At 52.9% G+C, this 26955-nt stretch overlaps 2 protein-coding genes across 2 annotated transcripts in view; one reads left to right on the top strand and one right to left on the bottom strand.

Annotated features, from left to right (window-relative positions):
• The window catches only part of LOC119277421 (subtilisin-like protease), a 14888-nt gene extending 6398 nt beyond the window's left edge, over positions 1–8490 (top strand). Inside the window, exons 2-3 of the mRNA XM_037558702.1 lie at positions 3925–3929; positions 5958–8490. Coding sequence (XP_037414599.1) covers positions 5980–8259 — 2280 coding nt within the window. The 5' untranslated portion in view covers positions 3925–3929; positions 5958–5979 and the 3' untranslated portion in view covers positions 8260–8490. The remainder of the gene's footprint in view (positions 1–3924; positions 3930–5957) is intronic.
• Positions 8491–8624: 134 nt separating this feature from the next.
• LOC119277431 (pentatricopeptide repeat-containing protein At1g20230-like) lies at positions 8625–21521 on the bottom strand. Its single transcript, XM_037558713.1, has 4 exons — positions 19381–21521; positions 16384–16532; positions 15550–15781; positions 8625–8744 (listed from the first exon to the last, which is right to left on the bottom strand). The coding sequence occupies exon 1, from the start codon at positions 21466–21468 to the stop codon at positions 19480–19482; it is 1989 nt and encodes a 662-aa protein (XP_037414610.1). The 5' UTR covers positions 21469–21521; the 3' UTR covers positions 8625–8744; positions 15550–15781; positions 16384–16532; positions 19381–19479.
• Positions 21522–26955: the final 5434 nt, after the last annotated feature.

Raw genomic sequence — 26955 nt, forward strand, 5'->3', positions numbered from 1 at the left:
CATTTACATTTTCTTCTTTTATCGTTCAAAGAATAGGTACATGAACTAGGCTTCAAATTCTTGAACACATCGTTTATTTGCACGAGGTGTACCCAACTGTGATTAGTTACGTTGTACATTGTTCTTGTTGTGTGCCTTCACTGTCTGGTTTCTAGTTTGTTTGGACATTTCTCTTTCAGCTTTATTCTTTTTTATTCTGTCTCTTTTTTAGTTTGTATTTGCTTAAATTCCCACACACAAAATTCAAATTGTGAACTTTTTAAAATGTTCAAATGTTTTTTTAATTCATGGAGATTTTCTTAATTTCACAAAATTTTCCAAATGTGTCAACTTTTTTCAAATTGTTAAACCTTTTTGTCAAATTTCTGCACTTCTTCAAATCGATGAGCGTTTTCAATTTCGCCTACATTTTCGAAATTCAAGAACTTTATTTGTCAAATTGATGGACTTCTTTCAATTTCGTGAATATTTTAGTCAAATTAGAGATATGTTTTTCAAACTGATGTACTTTTTTCAACTCGTGAACTTTTCTTAATCCATGAACATTTTTTCCAATTTAAAAAACCAGTAACTGCCATTTTCAGTAAACAAAACATCCGCAGAAGATAAAACCGAGAAAACACAGTGAGTAAACTGGTTCTTAAATTCAGGGACTTTTCTCAAATACAATTCTTTTCAAAATTCATGAAACTTTTTCAGTTTTGGGAACTTTTTCTTAAATTCATCAACTTTCTTCAAATTCATTTTTTAATTCATGTACTTTTGTCAAATTTGAGAAATTTTTCTTAAATTTTTTAAATTTCTTCAAACTCGATTATTTTTCAAATTTCAGAACTTTATAAAAAAATTGAACTTTTTAAATTTTGTGATTTTTTCTTACATTCGTAAACTTTTTGTTAAATTCATTTCTTTCCAAATTCTTGTACTTTTTCATAAACTGGTGAACTTTTACCAAATTCACGAAAAAAATCTCAAAGCTGTGAACTTTTTTATTTAATTCATGTCCTTGTAGCAAATTTATTTTTTTCAAATTCGCGAACATTCTGTAAAACTATTGAACTCTTTTAAATTCATGAACCTTTTCAAATTTGGGATTTTCCCCCCAAATTAATGAACAAATTTTCACAGTAACTAATAATTTTAAAATTTGTAAAAATGACCTGAAATTTTCAAAGATTTCTAAAATTCAGGAAGTTTTCAAGTTTGGAAACATTTTTAAATTTTTGTGAAACAATTTCAGTATCACGAACTTTTCCAAATTTGGGAACAATTTTCTAATTATGAACTTTTCAACTTTGCAAACTTTGTATTTCGAATTCATGATTTTTTTTTTGCAAATTTGCCAACTTTGTGAAATTGTTAAACATGTTTCAAATTTACCTTTGTAAATCAAAATCTTTTTTCCAAATTAATGAACTTTTTAAATTAATAGAAAAACAGTAGCCGGTTTTATTAGACAACAGCTGTTTATTCACAGCACGGGCTTAAAATGCAAAGGAAAAAAAGGGTAGCAAGCATCCCGTCGTGGTGAACGGTTGGTCGCTCAATGTCTAGGAAGAGCGATGGAGGAAACAGTAGCGCTCGAGCGAGTTATGGGCCACAGGCCGTTAGGGGGCACGCGTGAGCGCCAGTTAGTCTTCGGGGCGCTTAATGCGCCAACGAGGAGCTCCCCTCGTGGAGCACGTATTGACTTTTTAGAGAAAAGGCCAAGGCCCGACTTTATAGATAAAGCCACCAGGCAGCGTCACGGATACCACAGGTTCACAGGAAATCATAACCACACGGAGGAGTTTAAGAGAAACCTAAGCAAGCATGATACAGGCAACTGCCATACACAACGCGCAGGCCGGGGAGGAGAAAGACCAAATGTCCGCAAACGACAGCACCAAATTATACGGCAGGGTTCGTCCTGGATATCTGAGAAGCCGAAGCCCGAATTTTGTTGATGAGCAGGTCCAGGGCGTCCCGATCAGGCTCCTTAGTCAATGATCTCCACTGCTGCAAGAATATACATGATTTGAATAGAACATCAGCAGGTTTAGATGGGAAGGTAAGCTCGATAGTAAATTTGTTTCTAATATTCCATAAGGCACAGCATAAGGCTCCCAAGCCAACCCAAAATACCCTCTTGGTGACCCCGACCAAAGTTTTAGCTAGAGTTCTAATATCAGAAAAAGAGGAGGGATTCCAAGAAACCCGAAGCCAAGATCTGATGCAAGACCAAACTAATTTGGCAAGTACACAGTTGAAAAAGATGTGGTCGGAATTTTCCAAGGCCCCACATAGGTTACAGAATTCAGAGCCCGGCCCATTGCGTTTTTTTATCTGATCAGCAGTAGGGAGGCGACCACGAAAGGCCTGCCAGAGAAAAATCTTAATTTTCGGAGGAACCCTTGATTTCCAGACACAAGAGAATCTAGCCGAGGGGGTACCACCAATGAGTCTAGAATACAATGACTTAACAGAAAATTTACCAGAGGCCGAAAGTGGCCAAAACACCGAGTCAGCCGACTCCGAGAGCACGGGGAAGAGGGCAGAGAGGCTTTGCCAATCTTCCAACTCTTCAGGAGACAGAGCCCGACGGAAAGCCAAATCCCAATTATTAGCAGCCAGCTCCGCGATGGAGATCTGCGGATTGGGACAATAAGAAAACAGAATCGGAGAGCTCACGGCAAGTGGGGCATCCCCAGACCACCAATCCAACCAAAAACGAACAGCGGACCCATTCCCCACTGAAAACTTGACAAGCTCCAAAAAAATCGGCCTAACTTTAACAAGAGCTTTCCAGAACTGAGAACCACGCCGCGCGGGAGCAAACATAGGATCGGAGTGGGGAAAATATTTGGCCTTAAGAATCGAAAACCACAGCGACCCGGCCCCCACAGTCATAATTTTCCACCACCACTTGATGAGCAAACACATGTTCATCACCCGAGTGTTAATAATGCCTAACCCCCCAAGGTTTTTAGGCCTACACATCAGTTGCCACTTAACCAGCCTATATTTTCTTTTGTTATCAGCTGAATTCCAGTAGAAGCCACCCCTATGTTTGTCGAAGCCAGAATGCACGCCATTCGTGAGAAGATAGAAGCCCATAAGAAACATAGGGAGAGAAGACAGGCAAGAATTGATTAAAGCCACTTTGCCTGCATTGGTATTATATCTACCCCTCCACGGGAGCACCCTGTTTCCTACTTTAGCAACCACCGGAGCGAAGTCCTTCGCATGAAGGATACCAGGAGAGATAGGAAGTCCTAAATACTTGAAAGGGAAAGAACCTAAAGCGCAATTAAGGAGCCTGGCAACCCGCAAGGCTTCCGCCCCGTCCATACCCGTCACCAGTACCTCACTCTTGGCGAAATTGATCTTCAGACCCGAAACAGCTTCGAAACACAGCAAGATGAATTTAAGATTGGCAATACAGGCATTATCCAACTCCACCAATATGATTGTATCATCAGCGTATTGCAGATGGGAGACACCTTCCGGCAGAAGATGGGAGATCACGGGGGTAATGTGCCCACAACGGGCCGCCTTGGAGAGCATGCAAGAGAAGGCGTCGGCCACAAAGTTAAAGAGAGCCGGGGAGGCTGGATCCCCTTGGCGAAGGCCCCTGCCATTCGCAAAGAAGTTACTAATAATGCCATTCACAGCAACAGCAGTATGGCCACCCGAGACCAACTGCATGATACGATGGACATAAGCACCGTCGAACCCTTTGGCAAGAAGGACCTGCTTGAGGAAAGGCCAACTGACCGAGTCATACGCTTTTTCAAAGTCTAACTTAAGAATAACCGCTTTAGCTTTCCGCGCGTGAAGATCGTGAACAATCTCATGAAGGGAAAGAATGCCATCTAGAATGAATCGCCCTTTGATAAAAGCAGATTGAAAGGGGCTAATAACTCTATGCGCAACCGGGGACAGCCGATTCGCAAAGCCTTTGGAAGGGAATTTGGCAAAGTTGTTAATCAACGCTATAGGCCGAAATTGGGAAATAACATCAGCACCCTTGACCTTCGGAATCAGGGATATTACAGCGTAATTCAGACGAGAGATATCGACAGTCCCAAGACAGAAACCCTGAATAACGCTACACACCAACTGTTTCAACTGGGGCCAAAATCTCCGAAAGAAAGGAATGGAAAAGCCATCTGGCCCAGATGCTGCATTGGGGTTAGCAGAATTAACCACGTCCCAGATTTCCTGATCAGAGAGCGGGATCATCAAGGAGGCATTCTCCTCGGGGGAAATTTTAAGACCAGAACTTCAAAGGTGGGGGGAAATGGACAAGCCCGATTGGGGTTTAGCCCCTAACAAAGACGAGAAGAAATCCACTACATGAGCTAGAATCACCGACTGATCAGAGGAGCGTAGACCATTAATCATCAAACTGTTAATGTCACAGCGCCTACGCCTACCGTTCGCAATCGCAAAAAAAAAAATGCAATAGGAGCGTCCCCTTTGAGTGTCCAATTAAGAGAGCACGTATTGACTATTGAGTCCTATTCTGCATTGCGTTCGAACAGCAGCTCTGATGATGCAGATCTGAAGGCAGAGGCATGACACAAGAGCGGCGAGAGAGCAGGACGAGGCACAGGGTAGCTGCAGCAATGTAGGAGCCAATGGAAGACTAATTTAAGACTGAAATTTCCTGTAATTTTCACTTAATCCATATCCTTTGGATAAAATACTTGGAAGTGTGAGGATATGCTGAGTCAAACATGAGTGATGACGTTATATTGGTATAGACACAGATAAAGATACGGCGTATCCAAAGAATTTGCAAATATTACTCTGTAAAAATGAAGGTGGACGATTTCACCTTCACAAAAGGTTAAAAATGCATACTATCTTTTCGCCATGATGGGAATTGCTTAAGGAAGGCTCCGAGGCATATAAGGTTTCTTCGCTTTATGCTGGCACTGTTGATTTGTTCGTTTCCTGTGTTCTTATGGCTATGGAGGCGTGATGGATCCCAACTCTTACCGTTAGGAGGGCTCATGCTTCATTTTTAGGTGTTTTTTTTATCTGTTTAGGGTTTGAGTACTATTCAGAAAGGTAAGGCGACGACGACTTCCTGAAGATAGAATAAGATTCTTCCCACCTAGTCCCCGTCCTAGCGGTGCGTTTTGCATCCTCGGAGGACGTGTGGAGGTGTGTCTTCGACGGATCCCGCGGGATTCGGTCGGTGTTAGTCTTTTGGTGGATTTGCATGGATCCGGTCCTCGTTTATATTCATGTCTTCACAGGTTGGGTCCTTCCGATCTACACTTCTCTTTTATGAGCGGCGGTTGTTGTTCGCTGATCTTTCGGGGTCTTAACCCAATGACTTTTAGACTATCTACTAAAATAAAATTTGCTTGGTTCCGGTGATGGAGGGATGATGATAGCAGCGTGCCTTCGCTCGCTCTAGTGCTTGTAATCATCGTTAAGTGGTCTGCGGATATGTATGTAATTTTTGTTATTTTTTAAACACAGTACATACTGAGGCACTCATATATACGCACGTACCCCTTATTTTTATGAGCATCTTTTGTGTTCTTTGCACTGTCATAATGTATGATGGATAGATAGAAAGTTTTTTTTGAGGGGTATATAGATGGAAAGTTTTTTTTGAAAAAAAAACTGCTAAGCAAACAAGAATCATACACTGAGATGCCGAAGCAATGCTCCGCCCGAAATGGAGGATCAGAATTGTCGCGTCACACACAAAACATGCAAGCAAAACAAAACAAAAAACAGATGCAGTTACATTATGAGTCCAGAAAGCAACAAAACCATGCACACATTCTGTATGTCCCTGTTTCCAAGGAGATCCACATCGCACTGCATCTTTGGTGGGATCATGCATGGATGCCAGTCATGTAGGAATACAGAGTGGCCAAACTAGAACACAGTTTGAGAAATGTATATAAGCACCGCTTGCGCCAAATATTTTTCATGCCCATACTTGCATGCTCTCGTAGATCGGTAGATGACATGGCTCACCTGACGGCACTACTCCTCGCGTCCGTTCTCGTCTTCGTCTTGAGCGCGACACCCACGCTGAGCATTATCACTGGCGGAGGCGGTGCGACAGCGAGGCAGAGTACCAGCCTCAACCATGGAGCCGCTCGAACTTACGTAGTGCTCGTCGAGCCTCCGGCGCACGCGCACCACGCCGACGAAGCCGCGCACCGGAGATGGCACAAGTCGTTCCTGCGGCCGGGGTCGCGCCCTGGCAGGACGGCCGGCGGCGACGCACCGACCATTCGCCACTCGTACACGGGCGTGTTTTCCGGCTTCGCCGCAAAGCTGACGGAGGACGAGCTCGCAGCGGTGTCCAGGAAGCGCGGGTTCGTGCGCGCCTTCCCGGAGCGGAGGGTGCCGCTGATGACGACGCGCACGCCGGGGTTCCTCGGCCTGGACGCCAAGCGAGGCGTCTGGAACGCCACAAACTACGGCGAGGGCGTCATCGTCGGGTTGCTCGACACCGGCATCGCCGCCTCGCACCCTTCGTTTGGAGACGAGGGCATGCCGCCGCCGCCTGCCAGGTGGAAGGGCAAGTGCCAGGCCCCCGTGCGTTGCAACAACAAGCTCGTCGGCCTGGTGTCGCTCATGGGCGGCAACGACACCACCGACGCCGTCGGGCACGGGACGCACACGGCAGGCACCGCGGCGGGCCACTTCGTGGACGGCGTCTCGGCGTTCGGCCTCGGCAGGGGCACCGCCGCCGGGATCGCGCCGGGCGCGCACCTGGCCATGTACAAGGTATGCGACGGCGAAGGATGCTTCGAGTCCGACATACTGGCCGGGATGGACGCGGCGGTGAAGGACGGCGTGGACGTGCTGTCGCTCTCCCTCGGCGGCCCCTCCATACCATTGGACAAGGACCTGATCGCGATCGGCGCGTTCGGGGTGATGTCCAAGGGCGTCCTCGTGGTGTGCGCCGGCGGTAACAGCGGCCCGACGCCCTCCACGCTGTCAAACGAGGCGCCGTGGATATTGACCGTGGGGGCCGGGTCGGTGGACCGGAGCTACCGAGCCACCGTGCGGCTCGGCGACGGGGAGGCGTTCGACGGCGAGTCGCTGACGCAGGACAAGCGCTTCAGCGCCAAGGCGTACCCGCTCTACTACCCTCAGGGCACCAGCTACTGCGACTACTTCGACGGCGTCAACATCACCGGCAAGGTGGTCGTGTGCGACACCGAGACGCCGTTGCCTCCGCTGAACTCGATCCAGGCGGTCCAGGCGGCAGGCGGCGCCGGAGTGGTGTTCATCAACGAAGCCGACTTCGGGTACACCATCGTGGTAGAGAAGTATTATAACCTCCCAATGTCACAGGTGACCGCGACCGACGGCGCCAAGATCATGGGCTACGCCAGGGTGGGCTCGACGGCGGCCGCCCACACCGCAACGATACTGTTCAACAGCTCGATTGTTCACGTGAAGCCGGCGCCCATCGTCGCGGCCTTCTCGTCCCGCGGGCCGAACGCGGCCAGCCCCGGCGTGCTCAAGCCCGACATCATGGCGCCGGGGCTCAACATCCTCGCCGCGTGGCCGTCGATGGTGCCTATCGGTGGCACGGAGTCGTACAGCTACAACGTTGCCTCCGGCACGTCCATGGCCGCGCCGCACGTCACCGGCATCGTGGCGCTCGTGAAGAAGGCGCACCCGGAGTGGTCGCCGTCGGCGGTCAAGTCGGCCATCATGACCACGTCCAGCACCGCCGACAACGCGGGGCACCCCATCATGGACGAAGAGCACCGGAAGGCGAGCTTCTACTCGATCGGCGCCGGCCACGTGGACGCGGCGAAGGTCGTGGACCCGGGCCTGGTCTACGACCTCGACGTCGGCGACTACAGCGCCTACATCTGCGGGCTGCTCGGTGAGCCGGCCATGAAGACTATTACGGGCAACAGCAGCTTGACGTGCGCGGCGGTGGGGTCCATACCAGAGGCGCAGCTGAACTACCCGGCGATACTGGTGCCACTCTCCGAGAAGCCGTTCAAGGCGAAGCGGACGGTGACAAACGTGGGGCCGGCGATGTCGACGTACACCGCTCACCTGGACGTGCCCGGGTGGCTCAAGGTGAAGGTGGAGCCAGAGGCGCTGGAGTTCACGTCGGCGATGGAGAAGAAGACATTCACGGTGACCGTGAGCAGCAGGGGAGGCGACGCCGACGCCGGGCAGCTGGCAGAGGGGAGCCTACGCTGGGTGTCTGAAGATCACGTGGTGCGGAGCCCGATCATCGCGGACGCCAGGGTTGTCCCGACATGATTCTGTCAGGCGTTCGTTGTACTCAGCCAGCCTGGTTAGCATAAGCACAAGTATCCATACAGTTCACAACATGGAGACATTATCGTTCTTCCCAACTAGCACTACTCCTTGAGGTCCCGATTGCAAACATGCAATCACACAAATAGGGCACTTATCAAAGGAGGTCACTGAGATAACCTTGTATCTTTACTGTATCAAATATCACTACTCAAAATCCTCAAGTTGCCAGCACAATCAAGCTTCTGTCTGAGAGATACTCCCTCCGTCCCAAAATAAGTGACTCAAGTTTGTACTAACTTTGTACTAAAACTAGTACAAAGTTGAGTCACTTATTTTAGAACGGAGGGAGTACATTGCAAACTGAGAGCACCACTTCTTTTGTCGAAATCGCAAGGAACACTTGTCACTTGCTGTGCCTCCATGGGTGCTCTGCTTGGGCAAGATTTGAACACCAAAACTCGGACTGGAAGGTCAATGATGTGTTACTGTTACAAAATGACCAGACAATGAGAAAATCAGCAACACATGTTGCACATTGAGATGGCATGTGTAGTGCAGTTTAGATCGTTTCCCAACAAAAGATTTAATAAATACACGAAAGGGAAATCCAGGCACCGAGAGGACATGTCTGGTGCAGTCGTGCAAGTTAACAATGCACACACGAAAATAAATTTCCAAATGATTTTTTGGAAGCTTCACAAGAGATATCCAGGAATCTGAAGATAATTACATTGCTGACGGGATAAGGTAAAAGTGGCATATACTCCCTCCGTTCCAACAACAAAGTTTTAGGCAATGGGGAGTGGAAGTCATAAAAAATCTATGGCCAAAGTCAATAAAATGGTTTCCTGGAAATAAAATGTAAAAAATGGACGGTTTAACAATAATTTTCTATTTTCTCAAAAAAAAACAATAATTTTCTAATAAGATGCTCAAACAAGCCAATCAGCTTTGATTGGAAATGGAAAAGCCACAGTATTAAGAACCTACTGTAATGAGTACTCAAACATTAATTTAATTATAAACAATGAAGGTTATCTGACAAATCAGCTGTTCTGAAGACATCCTAAAGGTGAGGAGACAACCTTTTTTGAAGAACTGAAACTTGGAGCAAATGCTAGGGCCAAATGTTGCCAAAAATCTCCGTGTTCATTTGTTTCTAAATACATCAGGCAGCTGAGCAGCTTTAGCCGAAGATATAGCAGGGTTAACTATGCTGCTGTGGCTGAGGGAGATGCCAGTTTACTGCTACAACACCTCCTATCACTCCGCCCTGCGCGCTACGCCGTTTGAGGTGGTCTATGGTCGACCACCCCCGCCTATACTACCGGTGGACCCGGAGACGGCTCGGACAGGTGACCTTATCCGCACCCGCGATGAGATGCTTGCTGAGGTCCGTCAGCGTCTCCTTCAGGCCCAGCAGCTGGCCAAGCATTACTACGACGATCATCATCGCGAGGCGGAGTTCGCGGTGGGTGACTGGGTGTGGCTGCGTCTTCTCCACCGCTCTACGCAGTCGCTTGACCCGCGCGCCAAGCGCAAGCTCGGGCCTCGCTACGCCGGACCCTTCCCTATCTTGGAGCGCATTGGGAAGGTGGCCTATCGTCTTCAGCTTCCAGCCCGCGCTCGCATCCACGACGTCTTCCATGTGGGGCTGCTCAAGCCTTTTCGTGGCGAGCCACCAACGGCTCCTCCAGCGCTTCCGCCAACCGCCGATGGTCGCATTCTTCCAGAGCCGGCAAAGGTGTTGCAGGCACAGCTCCGTCGTGGCGTCTGGTTCGTCCTCGTTCAGTGGGCGGGCCTTCCGGAGGAGGAGGCTACTTGGGAGCAGCGTGAGGATTTTCGCCAACACTATCCAGACTTTCAGCTCGAGGACGAGCTGTTTGCGCAGGCGGGGAGAGATGTTATGACCGGTTTGGTCTATACTAGGAAGAGGCCCACCGGGCATTAGTATTAGGGGCTTGGCCCACAAGTTATCTTCGGCAAGTTATTTTAGGCAAGTTATCTTAGGCTAAAGTTATAAATACTAGTTGTAAGACAACGTTGAAATCAAGCAATAAAGATATTATCATCTTCTGTTGCCCGGCTCCCTGAGGAGCCGGAACCCTAGCCGCCGCCGCCTCTAAACCCTAGCCGCGACGGCGCCTGTCCGCCGACGCGCCCGCTCAAGCCCTCGTCCCCCTCCTCCTTTCCCATACAATCTGCGCCGGAGGCCTGGTAGGAACCCTAATCCTACCAGACAGTTTTAAAATACGGTCACTAGATTCCAGGATCTCATCTGAGCCGAAGATATAGCAGAGTTAACTTCATTACTTTGATTATCTGTGACCCGAAAGTTTTTCTTTGTAGCATCTCTTGTGTTTAATCTTTCATTGAGAAGGAGCCATGCAAAACCCTTTAGCTTGGCAGAACATTTAGAGGACCAAATCCAGTTGAAACGAGCAGAAGCATACTGATGGAGTTCTTGGGCATACTGATGGAGTTCTTGTATGTGTCTCCCATGTTCACTTGGGTCATTGCTCCCCTGCACTGGATGTTCGCGAAAGCTCGTGCTGATGGAGTTCTGGCTCCCCTCAACCTCCTTCCGTCAAATCCGCGCCTGAGCCTTCACGCGGATGATGCAGCGCTGTTTATCACTCCCATGCCTGAAGATGTTCTTGTTACCAAGCAATTGTTGCTTCAGTTCGGCGCCATTTCAGGGCTAGTTGCCAACCTGGACAAGAGTGGGTTGTTCACAGTTCGTTGCGACAACATTGATCTCCCCCAACTGCTAAGGTCCTTTCCTGTCCCCGTCATGCAATTCCCATGCAAGTACCTTGGACTACCACTTTACTTCAGGAAGATCACGTGACCTGAAATACAACCGGTCCTAGATAAAATAGCTGCAAAACTGCAGAAGTGCAAAGGAAAGCTTCTCAACAGTGATGGACGACTGCGGTTGGTGAACTCAGTGTTGTCTGTTATACCAACTTACCTGATCACGGTCTTCAAGCTTGATTCTTGGGTCATTAAGCAAATTGACAAGCTGCGCAGGAACTTCCTCTGGTGGTCTAAGCCGGACGCAACTGTCGGTTTGGCCCTGGTTAACTCGAACGCCGTCTGTCGACCTAAAGACATGGGCAGGCTGGGCGTCATGGATATCAAACGTTTTGACAGGGCGCTCAGGCTTCGATGGAAATGGCTCGAATGGATGGCAGACAGAGACTGTGGCTAGGCTCTCATATTCCCTGTGACAAGGATGATCTTGCTCTGTTCCGCGCCTCCACTTCCATCTCCATTGGCAATGGCACAAGGGTGTCCTTTTGGAATGACCGGTGGCTCAACAGCTGCTCCCTAAGGATTTGGCACCGGGCCTCTTCATTCTGTGCTCAAGGAAAAACGTCGTGGTGGTGACGCAATCAAATCCCAGAGATGGATGTCGGGCCTCCAGCGCATCACGTCTCCCTTGCAAACTAAGGCAATTCACTGCCCTTTGGTTGCAGCTGCAGCAAATCCATTTGCAGCCGGAGATCGACGACTCTATCTGCTGGAATTTTACCACCTCAAAGGTTTATTCGGCTAGCTCTGCCTACCGCTCTCAGTTCCTGGGCTCCTACTCAACATCCCGATTCGACAAGCTGTGGCGCTGCAAGGTTGAATGCAACTGCCGACTCTTCATGTGGCTCTGGCTGTGCGGAAGGATTCTTACGAATGAAAACCTCGCCATCAAGGGGATCCCGCACAGCGAATTTTACCACCTATGCAATCAAGAGGATGGGACTCCTTTTTCCATATGATCCTGAGATGCACCTTCTCGCGATCCATTTGGATGTTGGTTGCCAACTGGACTAACTGCCCTGTTCTCACCCACAACGCTGAGAACGCGACCACCTCTGAAGCTTGGTGGAATGACCTGACATGCACTTTGGATCCAGAGCTTATCACCACTGCCATATACACCTGCTGGAATATATGGAAGGAACGGAATCGCAGGGTATTCCAGACGCGCCACCTTCCTGAGCTAGAGGTTCTTCATCTGATCAAGCAAGATATTTCTCAACCGGCGCTTTCCATACATTGGATATCGGACACTGAAAATACCCCAGAACCAGAACCAGACTAAAGCTTTCTTTCCTTGTTTTTCTTTCCCCCTACTCTGTAACACCCTCGTGTTGTAACTTGTAAGGCATGGATGCTTATTGCTTTCTCCTACTTAATATATAGGGATGCAATGGTTCAGTTCCTAAAAAAAAGTATTGGGAGCTTTCATGGAGTAGCATTATTTCCCCAAGAGTAACTCCAAGTGTCATACTCAGCAGGATCATTTTGAGGATTCTAAAGGATGACTCTGAGGATCAGAAATTCATCAAAAGCTTGAAGAAAGAGGGAGGCGGAACATATCCAGAATATCGTCAAGACTCCCCCCAGAGGCAGGTGCGCCTGGCTTTATCTATAATTTCAATAACCCCTTCAGGCAACTTGAGGGAGCATATATAAAAAGAGGGAAGAGCGCTAAAGACAGCTTTTGTGACTGTGTGTTATGACCGGCATAGGGGCTTAGCCCAGTGGGTTATGGCCCAAGTATCTTAATTAGGAGCTTAGCCCAATTATCTTATCGTATTAGGATCGTTTGCTTAGGAGTCAAGTAAACCTCTCTATATAAGAAGAGGAGATGTATCAATCTAATCAAGCAAGAAGCAATCAATATTTGCTCGGCTTCCCTTAGGGAGCCGGGAGACCTAAACCCTAGCCGCCTCCTGCTTTCGCCGCCGCTGCTCCCGTCGCAAGGACGACGCCACGCCGCCGGCCGCCACACACCAGCCCTCGCCCTTCCCCCTCCTTCCCGTACAACCTACGCCCTAGATCCGGCAGGGCCCTAGCTCCTACCAATTTGGTATCCAGAGACTTGGGTCCGATCATGTCTTCGTCAACACCATCGCCGCCGCTGCCCGTCTCCACCTCCGCGCCGATGACGTCCGCCCCGATGACCACCGCTAGGGCCTCCATGCTATCGGGCCCGGTCACCACTGCGGGCTCCTCACCGCCGCCGGCACCCATCACGTCCGCGCCGCCGGCGACCGCCGTCTTCATGCCGGAACAGATGACCAGCACGCTGCGGGATCTCATGACGGCCGTCCAAGGGCTCCACCTCAACCAGTACCACCAGTATATGGCTGGGCAGTACGCACCTCCGTCGGCTGCGCCGATCGCTGCCTACGGCCACCCCGCGCTGCCGTGGCCGTCCCAGGGCGCGCCTGCATACGGCGGGCAGCCGCTGCTGCCGTTCCAGGCCGGGCCCCCGGCGTTGCCATGGCCGACCCAGGGTGCGTCGGCCTGCACCGGGCTGCCGCTGTTGCCGTTCCAGGCGGGGCACCCCGGCGGGTCCACTCCAGCCGCGGCCCCTCTGTGGTATCTGCAGCCGCCGTCCCCCGCGGCCACCGACGCGACCGCCCACCCTCCGCCGCCGACGCTGCAACCATCGGCGCCACCCCTGCCCAACTCAGGGGCGCCCTCGCCGGCGGGACTACCAATCCATCAAGTCCGGTTTCCGCCCTCTCCGTCGCCACTACCAGCGTGGGCGGCGGGGCCGTCGCCATCGCCGGTCTACACTACGGCTCCGGAGCAGCCTACCCCGTTTACGCAGTTCGGCGGGCCGTCCGGCTCCGCGGGTCCCTACCCGGAGTCCCCCGACCAGGCGCCACCCGCCTCGCTGCTCCGCACCTTCGAGCCAGCTCGACACGGCGCTCCGACCCAGACACCGCCGCGGTTCGCCAAGATCGACTTCGCCACCTATGACGGCACGGAGGACCCCCTCAAGTGGCTCAACCAGTGCGGCCAGTTCTTTCGCGGGCAGCGCACCCTTGCCTCGGAGCGCACCTGGCTCGCCTCTTACCACCTCCGCAACGCAGCACAGACCTGGTACTACGCCCTCGAGCAGGACGAGGGCGGCATGCCCCCTTGGGAGCGCTTCCGCAAGCTCTGCCTCTTTCGTTTTGGGCCCCCGATCCGCGGGAGCCGCCTTCCCTTCACCTCCACGGTTCAGGACTTCGCCGGCCGTTTCCAGGCCCTGGCATGCCACGCGTCGGGCGTGACGGCGCAGCAGCGGGCCGACCTCTTTGTCGGTGGACTTCCGGATCACATCCGCGTGGACGTGGAGCTTCGGGGACCCCAGGATATCCAGACGGCCATGTACTACGCTCGCGCGTTCGAGCGCCGCGCGGTGGCCGTCCAGTAGGAGTCACCGTCCCGGGCCACTGGGTCGCTACCCTGGCCAGATCCCGCTTAGGGTCGGTCCTGCTCAGGCTTCCGCGGCACCCCTCGCCGCGACCGCGGCGTGCCCGTTCCGCTGGCTCACCTCGGCCGAGCTACTCGAGCGTCGCCGCCAAGGGTTGTGCTTCAACTGCGACGAGCCCTACACGCCCGGCCACGCCTGCCCGCGACTCTTCTACTTGGAGGTTGCAGACTACATTCTGGAGGACGCCGTCGCCACCGACCTTGCCGCCCCAGCTGTCGCGAAGGTGCTTGACGCTGGTTGATCACCTCGAGGAGTTCAGCAAGCGCTTCCCCACCTTACAGCTCGAGGACGAGCTGTTTGTGCAGGCGGGGAGAAGTGTTATGACCGGCATAGGGGCTTAGCCCAGTGGGTTATGGCCCAAGTATCTTAATTAGGGGCTTAGCCAATTATTTTATCGTATTAGGATCGTTTGCTTAGGAGTCAAGTAAACCTCTCTATATAAGGAGAGGAGAAGTATCAATCTAATCAAGCAAGAAGCAATCAATATTTGCTCGGCTTCCCTTAGGCAGCCGGGAGACCTAAACCCTAGCCGCCTCCTGCTTTCGCCGCCGCTGCTCCTGTCGCAAGGACGGCGCCACGCCGCCGGCCGCCACGCACCAGCCCTCGCCCTTCCCCCTCCTTCCCGTACAACCTACGCCCTAGATCCGGTAGGGCCCTAGTTCCTACCACTGTGATTCTCCCACCAAAAGACAAGGAGGGGCAAGAAGTTAAGAGCTGCTGCATCCTATGAATCAGATCAAAGTCCCTGATTCCAGGTTTGCTCAGACCAAGAGGAAGCCCGAGATAGGTGAAGGGGAAATTGGCAATGCGGCAACCATAGAGGCCAGCTAACTGCTGCATTTTTCCTCCAAAACATGGATGGGAAGAAGGCAAGTTTTCTGGAAATTAACTCAAAGACCAGTGGACTGTCCAAGGGATTCAAGGAGGCTTTTGAGACAGCAGTTAGTGGGAACATGTTTGCATGCTTAAAAGCATATCATCTGTGTATTGCCAAACAGGGAAGATGCTGTTAGTACCTGGAAGGGGGAGTTGAAGCAGGTTATGGTGACAAGCACAAGCCTTATTGATGATAGCTTGAAAATTTTCCTCCCCGGGGCACCATTAAGTAGGACAGAGGAGGTACCAGTGGAGAGGACGGATTTAATCCATCCAATCCACCTCGCATCAAAGCCCATATGCTCCATGACTCTGATGATCGTGTCGTGCTCGATAATATTGAATGCTTCTCCAAAGTCAAGCTTAAATTTCCTGCTTGGATTGATGGCATCGGTGAAGAAACAAACAAGCTGTTTGATCAGTATAATCCTTAAAGTATATATCTACGTGTCAACAGTAGTGAATTTGATTATCTTATCCCACTTAAGAACCCTACTATAGTAGAATGATCCATCAAAATCATGAAAGCCCCCGCCACAATTTCTGAAAAAATATGTGATAGATAGAAGCTAAAAAATGAGAATATCAATAGAATCTGGCAAGCATGAGCTAGTTAAAAAATGTTGAGAGAGATACAAACCATAAAAGCTGAATGAAGAAATGAAGGATAAGATATGCTAAAGAAGTTGTCAGTGTCTAAAAATCCCTCGGAGATAATAAAGAATCCAAAACAGATGGTATCTTACTGCAAGGTTTTTTGGTCATGTCTGCACAAGAGTATGGCATGCCCATCGTGGCACTAACTGGGTGTGTGCAAACGACTAGAAGAATCTAGGCACAAGCATTCATTTGGTGAATAGCATGTCATATTAAAAATGTGAAAACAGAGAACTGATGATGCTATTAACTTAAAACAAGGTATGTTAAGTTCCTTCAGCAAGTGTCACGTGTAAACAGAAGCATGTAAACGATACCTTTTTTTTCTATTTGATGCATCCTCCGAAAGCTGATGTGTCTCACTTCCATGGATTTAATCATTTCAACCATTTACAAAATTAATATCAACTCCAAGTTCCAACTGAGTCTCTCCAATGGAAGTATTCCACCAATGTATTTCTGAAATCTGCAGGTTGAACGACTACAAAATTCATAGGGTTATACTAAAACAAATTCCATATATAACTAAGAACTTGACTAGGAAATTAGACCTTGTTTGGATACCAATCAGTCTCTAGATAAAACAACTAACTCAAGGTGAAACTGCCCATGGTGGCGTGTAGACAGGACTGTGTGTAGAGTTGAAATAAAGTTCTCCTTTGGAAAACACCAGATAATGGTGTGTTTTAGATCAGAATGATTAGCTAATAAAACCGAGACTGACGAAAATTGTAGCAACATGGTATTAAGAAAAACTGAAATTGCAACTGGAGACATCACATATGTTATGGCCGGTTTAGCTAGGCCCAGCGGGCAATCTTAGCCCACAAGTTATCTTAGGTTAATTCTTATCCAAGTTATCTTAGGTTAATTCTTATGCAAGTTATCTAGGTTATAAATATAGGCTGTAAGACTCTTTTTGGAATTAAGCAATAAGAATATTATTATCCCTATTGCCCGGCTCCCAGAGGAGCCGGAACCCTAGCCGCCTCTAACCCTAGCCGCCGCCGCCATCTCCCTCCGACGCGACAGCGCCCAGCCGCCGGCGCGCCCTATCATCGCCCGGTCCCACTCCATCCTTCCCCTACAGCCTCCGGAGCAGATCCGGTAGGACCCCTGGTTCTACCAATTTGGTATCCAGAGACTTGGGTTCGATCATGTCGTCATCAACACCCACGCTGCCGCTGCCCATCATCACCACCGCCCTGATGACCACTGCCGGGTCCCCAACGCCGCCGGCCCCGATCACCTCCGCGTCGCCGGCCCCCGTCACTTCCGCGCCGCCGACAACCTCCATCTTCACGCCGGAGGAGATGACCAGCACCCTGCGGGACCTCGTGACGGCCGTCCAGGGCATCTCCCTGTACTTGGCCGGCCCGCACACCACCCCGCCGGCTACGCCCCCCGCCTACAGCCACCCAGCGACGCACTGGCCGATCCAGAACGCGTCGGGCCCGAGCGGGACGCTCCTGCTGCCGTTCCAGGCGGGCTACACCGGCGGGCCCCGCCACTGCTGCACCTGCCCTGGTACTCGGTACCCGCGGCGATCGCCGGGGCCCATCCGTCGCTCCAGCCGCCGCCCACCCCAACGCCGTCCTGGCCGCAGTGGCCCGCGCCGGTTCTCGCGGCGCCACCCGCGCCTCCCGCGCCCGGCCCACCGCCGCAGTGGCCCGCGCCGGCCCCAGCCGCGCCAACCGCACCGGTCCAGCTCCCACCGCCGCCGCCCAGCTCCAGACTGGGCCAGTCCACACCGGGAGGACTTCCGATCCAGCAGGTCCGGTTTCCGCCGTCACCGTCCCCGATCCCGGCCTGGCTAACCGGGACGTCGCCACCGCCAGTTTACACAAAGGCCGGGGACCCACCGGTACCCACGCTGCAGTCTGGGGCCTAGTTCGGCTCCGCGAGGGCCTATGACGGCCTTCCCACCGTTGACCGGGCACCGTCATCATCACTGCTCCGCACCGCCGAGCCGGTCGGCCATGACGCGCCGACCCAGACGCCGCCACGGTTCGCCAAGATCGATTTCGCCACTTATGACGGCATGGAGGACCCGCTTAACTGGCTCAACCAGTGTGCGCAGTTTTTCCGTGGCCAGCGCACGCTCGCGTCGGAGCGCACTTGGCTGGCATCCTACCACCTCCGCGGTGCAGCCCAGACCTGGTACTACGCCCTCGAGCAGGACGAGGGCAGCATGCCTCCTTGGGAGCGCTTCTGCGAGCTCTGCCTCCTTCGCTTTGGGCCTCCGGTTCGCGGGAGCCGCCTGGCGGAGCTCGGCCGCCTTCCCTTCACCTCCACGGTGCAGGACTTCGCCGACCGTTTCCAGGCCCTGGCATGCCATGCGTCGGGCATGACGGCGCAACAGCGGGCCGACCTCTTTGTCGGCGGACTTCCAGATCACATCCGCGTGGACGTGGAGCTTCAGGGACCCCAGGATCTCCAGTCGGCCATGTACTACGCCCGCGCGTTCGAGCACCGCGCGGTGGCCATCCAGCAGGAATCACCGTCCCGGACCGCTGGGTCGCTACCCGGGCCGGATTGCGCGCAAGGTCGGCCTGCGCAGGCTTCTGCGGCACCCCTCACCACGACCGCAGCGCGCCCGTTCCGCCGGCTCACCTCAGCCGAGTTACTCGAGCGTCGCCGTCAAGGGTTGTGCTTCAACTGCGACGAGCCGTACACGCCCGGCCATGCCTGCCCGCGACTCTTCTACCTGGAGGTTGCAGACTACATTCCGAAGGACGCCGACGCCGCCGACCTGGCCGCCCCAGCTGTCGAGAAGGTGTTTGACGCTGGTTGATCGCCTCGAGGAGTTCCGCAAGCACTTCCCCACCTTACAGCTCGAGGACGAGCTGTTTGTGCAGGCGGGGAGAAGTGTTATGGCCGGTTTAGCTAGGCCCACCGGGCAATCTTAGCCCACAAGTTATCTTAAGTTAATTCTTATGCAAGTTATCTTAGGTTAATTCTTATGCAAGTTATCTAGGTTATAAATATAGGTTGTAAGACTCTTTTTGGAATTAAGCAATAAGAATATTATTATCCCTATTGCCCGGCTCCCAGAGGAGCCGGAAACCTAGCCGCCTCTAACCCTAGCCGCCGCCGCCATCTCCCTCCGACGCGACGGCGCCCAGCCGCCGGCGCGCCCGATCATCGCCCCGTCCCACTCCATCCTTCCCCTACAACCTCCGGAGCAGATCCGGTAGGACCCCTGGTTCTACCAACATAGCATAGGAGTGAACTTTTCTTAGGCTCTGCATATAATGCACAGGTCCGCATGTTGGATTCTGTTTCTTACTTTTCATATAATAATTTTACATTACCTCGTGAAAACAATATCCACCGTAAGGTAGGGGGACATGCATGCTCATTCACCTTCTACACCAAGTTGTTGAACAGACAGTAAGTCAAGGCAGGCAAAATCACCAGTAATCCCCACAAGAACATTTCCCATCCTTGAAGTGATGAAACCTGTTGGTGTCTCTAACAGATATCTCCCTCCCCTCAAAACATGATATGAACTTCATTGCTTCGTGGCAATCACCACAAATCCGGAGGTTCTTTATCACCCGGAGGGGTGTTCCTGGGCTCGTGCTTATGAGGCCCAATGCAACAGCCAGCTTTTCACTGTGCACAGCAAGGATATCATCCTTTTCTTGTTCTTCCACATCATGTAGGACAAAATCTGTGCTCGGTGCAAAGCCCAGCCTGCTCATCTCAATGGTAAGCTGCTTTAGTTTCTCCGTTATCGCAGTCATCATGGGGTGTGAATTGTCACCAGCAAACAACATGTGCACCTTGTTCTTGATCTCTATCCAACTGCAACCCTTTTCTTTCTTCAATCCCATATTCTTCATCTGATCCCTCACTCTACTTACCCCGTCCCACATTTTTTTAGACGCATAAATGTTGGAAAGCAGGACATAGTTGCCGGTATTTTCTGGCTCTAGTTCAAATAGCTTTTCTGCTGCGACTTCGGCCAGGAACACATTTCCATAAACCCTGCAGGAGCCCAGCAAGGACCCCCAAATACAACCATTTGGCTCAAATGGCATCTCATTTATGAGATCGTATGCCTCATCAAGCTTGCCAGCCCGTCCTAACAGAGTAACCATACATGCATAATGCTCCATCCTTGGGGAAATGCCATGACTATGCTGCATTTCACTGAAGTAGCGACGCCCCTCCTCTGTCAGGCCAGCTTGGCCACAGGCACCAATGACACAGGTGAATGTGACTAGGTCGGGCTTCTGTTTGCACTTCTGCATCAAACAGAACAACTGCACAGCATTTGCGGCCTCCCCATGCATTGCATAGCCACCAATCATCGCATTCCACGAAACCGTATTTTTAGACGGGATTGCATCGAAGATCGTCCTCGCATCCCTGACCTTGCCACACTTTGCATACATGTCCACCAACGCACTGCCAACGTAAACGTCATGAAGAAATCCCTTCCTAAGAGAAAAACAGTGTGCTGACCGGCCATGCATAAGAGCAGCAACATTGGCAAATGCTGGCAATACGCAGGGTATCGTGACTGAATTTGGCTCGATCCCTTTTGACTGCATCTTCCTGAAAAGATCCACCGCTTCCAAATCTTTCCCATTCTGCACACAGCAGGCAACAATCGAGGTCCAGGACACAACATTCAACTTGACTCCTCGGCTAACAAACTCGCTGAACAGCAACAATGCCTGAGAGACCTGGGCGTTCCGAGAGAGCCCAGCGACGAGAGCGTTGCAGGTAGCAACATCCATGTGGCTGGACTCATGGAACACGTGAGAAATCTCATCAGCACGCCCACACTTGCCGTACATGTCGATGAGCGCAGTGACCACATGTTGATCTAGCCTGCACCCTGCCTTCACCACATATCCATGCAGCTGCTCGCCAACCGAGACCTCTTTCACATCCCCGACCGCAGAGAGTGCACACGAGACACCGGTGGCGTCCGGCAAGAACCCTTCCCCGTGCATCCTCACAAGTGCCTTGACAGCGTCGAGGGCGCTGCCGCTCCGGTTCAGCCCGGAAACCAGTCCATTCCAGGTGATCACATTCGGCTCCACGCCGGCGCTCCGCATCCGCTCCAGAAGGCCCCACGCGGCCTTGGCATCGCCTCGTGCAGAGTAACCGGCGATGAGTGCGCTCCAGCCGACGACACTCTTGTCCGGCATTCTTTCGAACACGCCGCGGGCGTCGCTGGTGGCTCCGAGGCGGAGGTAGGTGTGGAGGAGCGAGGAGGCGACGAAGGGATCCTCCGCAAGGCCGGAGACCGCGGCGGCCGCGTGGAGCGCGCGGGCGAGGGGCTGCGCGGGGCATGACTTGAGCGCGGACGGCAGGAGGTGCGCGTCCGGCGGGAAGGAGACGTGGCGGAGGAAGTGCAGAAGGGTGTTGGAGTGTTGGCACATTGGCTTGGACGCGCACCTCCTGCCGTCTGTTTTTGAGGAGTTTACGCGGGGCATGACTTCTGTTTTTGAGGAGTGTTGGCACATTGGCTTGGGTGCCAGCTGATTGATCGACTCGACAAGTTTTGAAGATGGGGCATCAGACTACTGATGTTTGGCTCCCCGTCAGACCACTCCTTGTCCGTTCGATCCAAAGCATGGTAGACGTCCGATGTAATGTACAATGGTGCTATTTTAGTAGTGCGAAGGTGGAGGAGAGAGAACTCATAAAAAAAGGCTTGTTTTATTTTATTTAAGATAAGATAAAAGATGATCTCTTAACATAATTTGTCTCACCATATTTTAAGGAATTGCTAATTATTGAAGATAAGGCTAAGATGTAACTCATTGTAGACATACTTTTTTGTCATCTTTAAAATACATGCAAGACTTAAGATAAGACTATTCTATCAACCATTGTACATGCCCTTAGTCAGGCCCGTAAGTTTAGCTAATTTGTTTCGTTAATTGAGTGCTTCGTCATAACTGTCCTCGCATCCATCACACTTCCAGCTTTTTACGTGAGTAATATGTGGGCTTGAGGTAACGTGGGCCTGGTAGTTAGTGTTGAAAACGAGTGTTTTGGCAATGCTTCACGATGTATTGATCGGTGCATAGCACACGTATATATGGAGTACAAGATGAGCCACAACATCAACTATACAATGACTAGGAGGTGGGCCGGCCTATACAATATACATGCACAAACCATATATTCAACACCCCCGCAGTCGAAGCGTCGCCAGAGATGCAAAGATTGGACGTAAACTCCTAAAAAACAGAAGTAGGCAGTCCTTTTGTCATGACATCGGCGAACTGTTGCACCGTCGGGACGTGAAGAATCCGGATGCGCCCAAGAGCCACCTGCTCACGAACAAAGTGTATGTCGAGCTCAATATGCTTCGTTCGTCGATGGTGGACCGGGTTGGCGGAAAGGTACACGGCGGAGACGTTGTCGCAGTAGACGAGCGTGGCCTTGTGGACATCACAAAGCAACTCCTGGAGCAGTTGACGAAGCCAAGAGCATTCGGCAACGGCGTTAGCCACTGCCCGATACTTTGCCTCGGCACTCGAGCAGGAGACGGTGGGCTGTCGCTTGGAGGACCAAGAGATCAGAGACGGGCCAAGGTAGACACAGTACCCCGAAGTAGAGCGCTGTGTATCCGGGCAGCCAGCCCAGTCCGCATCAGAGTAGGCGACGAGGTCGGTGGAGGCGGAGGCCGTGAGTGTAAGTCCCATGGACGGGGTGCCGCGTATGTAACGGAGGATACGCTTCACCAAGGTCCAGTGAGAGTCACGCGGAGCATGCATGTGAAGACAGACCTGCTGAACAGCATACTGCAAGTTAGGGCGCGTCAGGGTCAGGTACTGCAAAGCACCCACAATGGAGCGAGAGAAGGACACATCGGATGCAGGAGAACCCTCCAGAGCGGAAACCTTGGCCTTGGTGTCGACAGGCGTGGGAGCGGGCTTGCAGTTAAGCATGCCGGCTCGATCGAGAAGCTCATGGGCGTAGCGCTGCTGATGCAGGAAGAACCCATCTGGCCGTCGAACCACCTCAATGCCAAGGAAGTAGTGCAAGGGCCCCAAGTCCTTCATGGCAAACTCATAGCAAAGACGAGCAGTGAGCCGCTGGAGGAGCGCGACAGTGGATGCCGTCAAGATGATGTCATCGACCTAGAGCAACAAGTAGGCCGTGTCAGCTCCGTGATGGTACACGAAGAGGAACGCATCAGAGCGAGTCGATGTAAATCCGAGCGTCTACAGGAATGCAGCGATGCGCTGGTACCAGGCCCGAGGCGCCTGCTTCAACCCGTATAGGGAACGGGAGAGCAAGCACACATGATCTGGATGCGTGGCGTTGACGAAGCCGGTGGGCTGCTCACAGAACACCTGCTCAGCGAGGTGACCGTGCAAGAAGGCGTTGGAGACATCCAACTGATGCACAAGCCAAGCTCGGGAGACAGCTAGCTGAAGCATGGTGCGGATCATGCCCAGTTTAACAAACGGGGCAAAAGTGTCGGTAAAGTCCACGCCCACACATTGTGGAAAGCCCCGAGCCACCCAGCGAGCTTTGTAGCGCTCGAGAGTGCCATCCGAACAAGTATTGTGCCGAAAGACCCACTTTCCCGTGATGATGTTGACACGAGGCGGCCGAGGAACAAGCTGCCAGGTGCGGTTCCGTTGGAGCGCGTCGAACTCTTCCTGCATCGCAGCGAGCCAATGAGGATCCCGAAGGGCGGCTCGAGCTGCCGATGGGAGAGGAGACGGCTCAGAGACGGAAGCAGCGAGAAGGTACTCATCGCTAGTGTATCGCGTACTCGGGTGGAAAGTGCCAGCCCGAGAGCGAGTCATCGGGCGGGGCAGCGAGTCCGGGTCTATGGCGGGCGAAGACGAAGAAGAGCCTGTCACCTCCGATGCCGCAGGCGAGGCCGCCGCGGGCGAGGGCGCGGGGGACGCCGAGGAGGGCGTCGCGGCCGCCGGGGAGGCTGACGGCGTCGCGGGTGTCGGGGAGGCTGACGGTGCGGTCGGGGCCGGGGACGCCAAGGACGTCGCGGGCGCCAGGAGGGGTGCAGCCCCTAAGGCAGCCAGCCGGGGAGAAACTCGGCCCGTGGCGCGGGGGGGCACCCTCAAAGCCGGGAGGCGGCCCAAGAGAAGCACGCGAGCGGCCGTCACCGGGAATGGGCAAAGCACAACATCCGAAGATACCTGCTGAAACGGAAAAACCAACTCATCAAAGTCAACGTGTCGGGAAGTGATCACCCGATGTGAGATAGGATCATACCAGCGGTAGCCTTTGGTGTTGGGGGGATAGCCAAGAAAAATGCATGCCACAGACCTTGGTGCGAGCTTATGAGGAGTAGTGAAAGCAATGCTAGGGTAGGACAGACAACCGAAGATGCGGAGCTCAGCATAGGAGGGTGGCGTGCCGAAAAAAAGGTGATGAGGTGCAAAATTCCCGCGAGTGCGACAGGGACGGATGTTGAGGAGTAGTGATGCGGTGGCAAGCGCGTCGGGCCAAAAACGTGGTGGCACGTTGGCATGAAAGAGGAGGGTGCGAGCGCAGTCATTAAGAGTGCAAAGCACGCGCTCAGGGCGGCCATTTTGTTGCGAAGTGTATGGGAAAGTGAGACAAAAAATCGTGCCGTGTGTGGCGAGAAGGTTGCGGATCGCAAGGTTATCAAACTCCTTCTTGTTGTCTGTTTGCAACGCATGAATGGGCCGGCTAAACTGCGTGGAGACATATGAGTAGAACGCGGTGAGAGTGCCAACAGAATCCGACTTTCGCCGCAACGGGAAGGTCCACACATAGTGCGAGAAATCATCAAGTATGACAAGATAATAAAGATAGCCCGTGTTACTTGCAACAGGAGAGGTCCAAACATCTCTATGAATTAACTGAAACGGGTATGATGCAACGTGCGAGGAAGTGCTAAAAAGGAAGACGAACATGTTTGCCGAGACGACAAGCATAACAAGTGTGATCGTCGATCTTATTACACGTGAATGAAAAACTACGAAGAATATGACGAAGGGTGGCGGTGTTGGGATGACCGAGACAAGCATGCCAAAGGTCCACTCCAGCGGAAAGTGCCATGGGTGCAGCAACGGAGGAGGTGGATGAGTGGACCGGCTAGAGCTCATCAGGGCTGTCACATCGGTGGAGCACCATCCAGGTACGGGCATCCTTAATAGAAAAGTCAAACATGTCAAATTCAACGGTGAAAGGATTTTCACGTGTAAGAGAACGAATGGAAACAAGGTTTTTAATAATGTCAGGGAGACAAGTACGTTAGAAAGGTATGATGGCATGGAGTTAGAAGGAAAAGCAGCATGACCGACATGAGTAATAGGCATGGAAGAACTGTCACCCACGGTAATGCGAGCAGTGGTGTGAATGGCGTGAGCGGTAAGAAGGTTACCAGGGTTGGCGGCCATGTGAGCCGTGGCTCCGGTGTCCATATACCAGTCGCCACCGCCAGTGTACTGCTGTGGCGTGGGGGCGGTGTGGAGGGCCGCTAGAAGCGCGGGGTCCCAAGACGCCAGCTGTGCTGGCGACAGTGGCTGTGGCAGCGGCGCCGCGAACCCACCGGCCGAAGGCAGCCCATAGGCCGCAGAGGGGTCGTAGAGTGGCGCCGGCGGGTACGGCTGAGGGGCCGCGTAAAGCGCCTGATGGGATACTGGGCGGGCGCCAAAGAAGCCGGGGACGGGGGCATGCGGTACGGGCATGGAGTACGCGTGAACGACCCCCGTCCAAGGGTTCTGGCCGGCCTGCCAGGGTGCCGGCGGGAGCTGCTGTTGGGACTGGCGCGGTGCCCTGCCGTGGGCAGCCGGCTGCTGCTGCTGCTATTTGCGGCCACCTCGGCCGTGGCACCCGCCTCGGCGCTGCTGCTGCTCGGCGAGGGGCGGCGGGGGGGCCTGCTGCGGCGCCGGGTAGGGGAACCCGGGCGGCGGCGGCGCCTGGAAGGGGCCCGGGGCAGGCCGCGGCGGGGGAGCCGGGGCGGTGGGCGGCGCACCGCCGGCGGTACCGGCGGTGAGGGCCATGTGGGTGGCCCGGGTGCGCGACATCCGCATCCCCCTCTCCTCCAGCTTCAGGCACCCAAAAAACTCGTCGTGCAAGAAAACCTTGCGTTGGAGCGCATTGTCAGTGAAGAGGTCGGTGAGCTTAGTCCAAATGGCGTGAGCGTCATCGTCGGCGGAGACCACCGTGTGGAAGAGGTCCTTCGAGATGGTGGTCTAGAACCAACGGATGAGAGTGGCGTCGATGGACGTCCACTCCTCATCGTCCTCCATGAAGCGGGAGTTCACGGAGCCATCGATGTGATCCCGGAGATTGTACTCACCGAATACAAGGGAGAAGTATGTCTTCCAGGCATAGTAGGTGGAGGTGAGGTGATCGAGGACGACGGGAACCCAAACTAGGATGTTGAGATCGCGGATGACGACGGGGTCGGGGCCTTCGAACGGGTAGGTGCGGCGGCTGCGGGTGGTACCGGAGGAACCGGGGAAGGCCATGAGTCCGAGAGAGGGTGCGACAACACGTAGGGAGACGGCGCGACAAGGGGTGCGGCGCGGCGGGTTGCGAGCGGAAGCGCGGGCGGTGGCGACACACGGGGGCGGCGACGAAGGAACGCGGCGGCGGCGCGTGGTGGCTGCGGCGGGTTGCGGCGGCGGCAATAGTTAGGGTTAGGATCGCAGGTATGGTACCATGTTAGAAACAAGTGTTTTGGCAATGCTTGACGATGTATTGATCGGTGCATAGCGCATGTATATATGGAGTATAAGATGGGCCACAACCTCAACTATACAATGACTAGGAGATGGGCCGGGCTATACAATATACATGCACAAACCATATATTCAACAGTTAACTTACATGCATGGATCCGGCTTGCCTGCTCCCTTCCCATACTCCCATCCGTGCTCCCACTTCATCCTACGACTGTTTTT

Source organism: Triticum dicoccoides, chromosome 1A (assembly GCF_002162155.2).
Source record: "Triticum dicoccoides isolate Atlit2015 ecotype Zavitan chromosome 1A, WEW_v2.0, whole genome shotgun sequence".
In the NCBI taxonomy this organism is placed as follows: Eukaryota; Viridiplantae; Streptophyta; class Magnoliopsida; order Poales; family Poaceae; genus Triticum; species Triticum dicoccoides.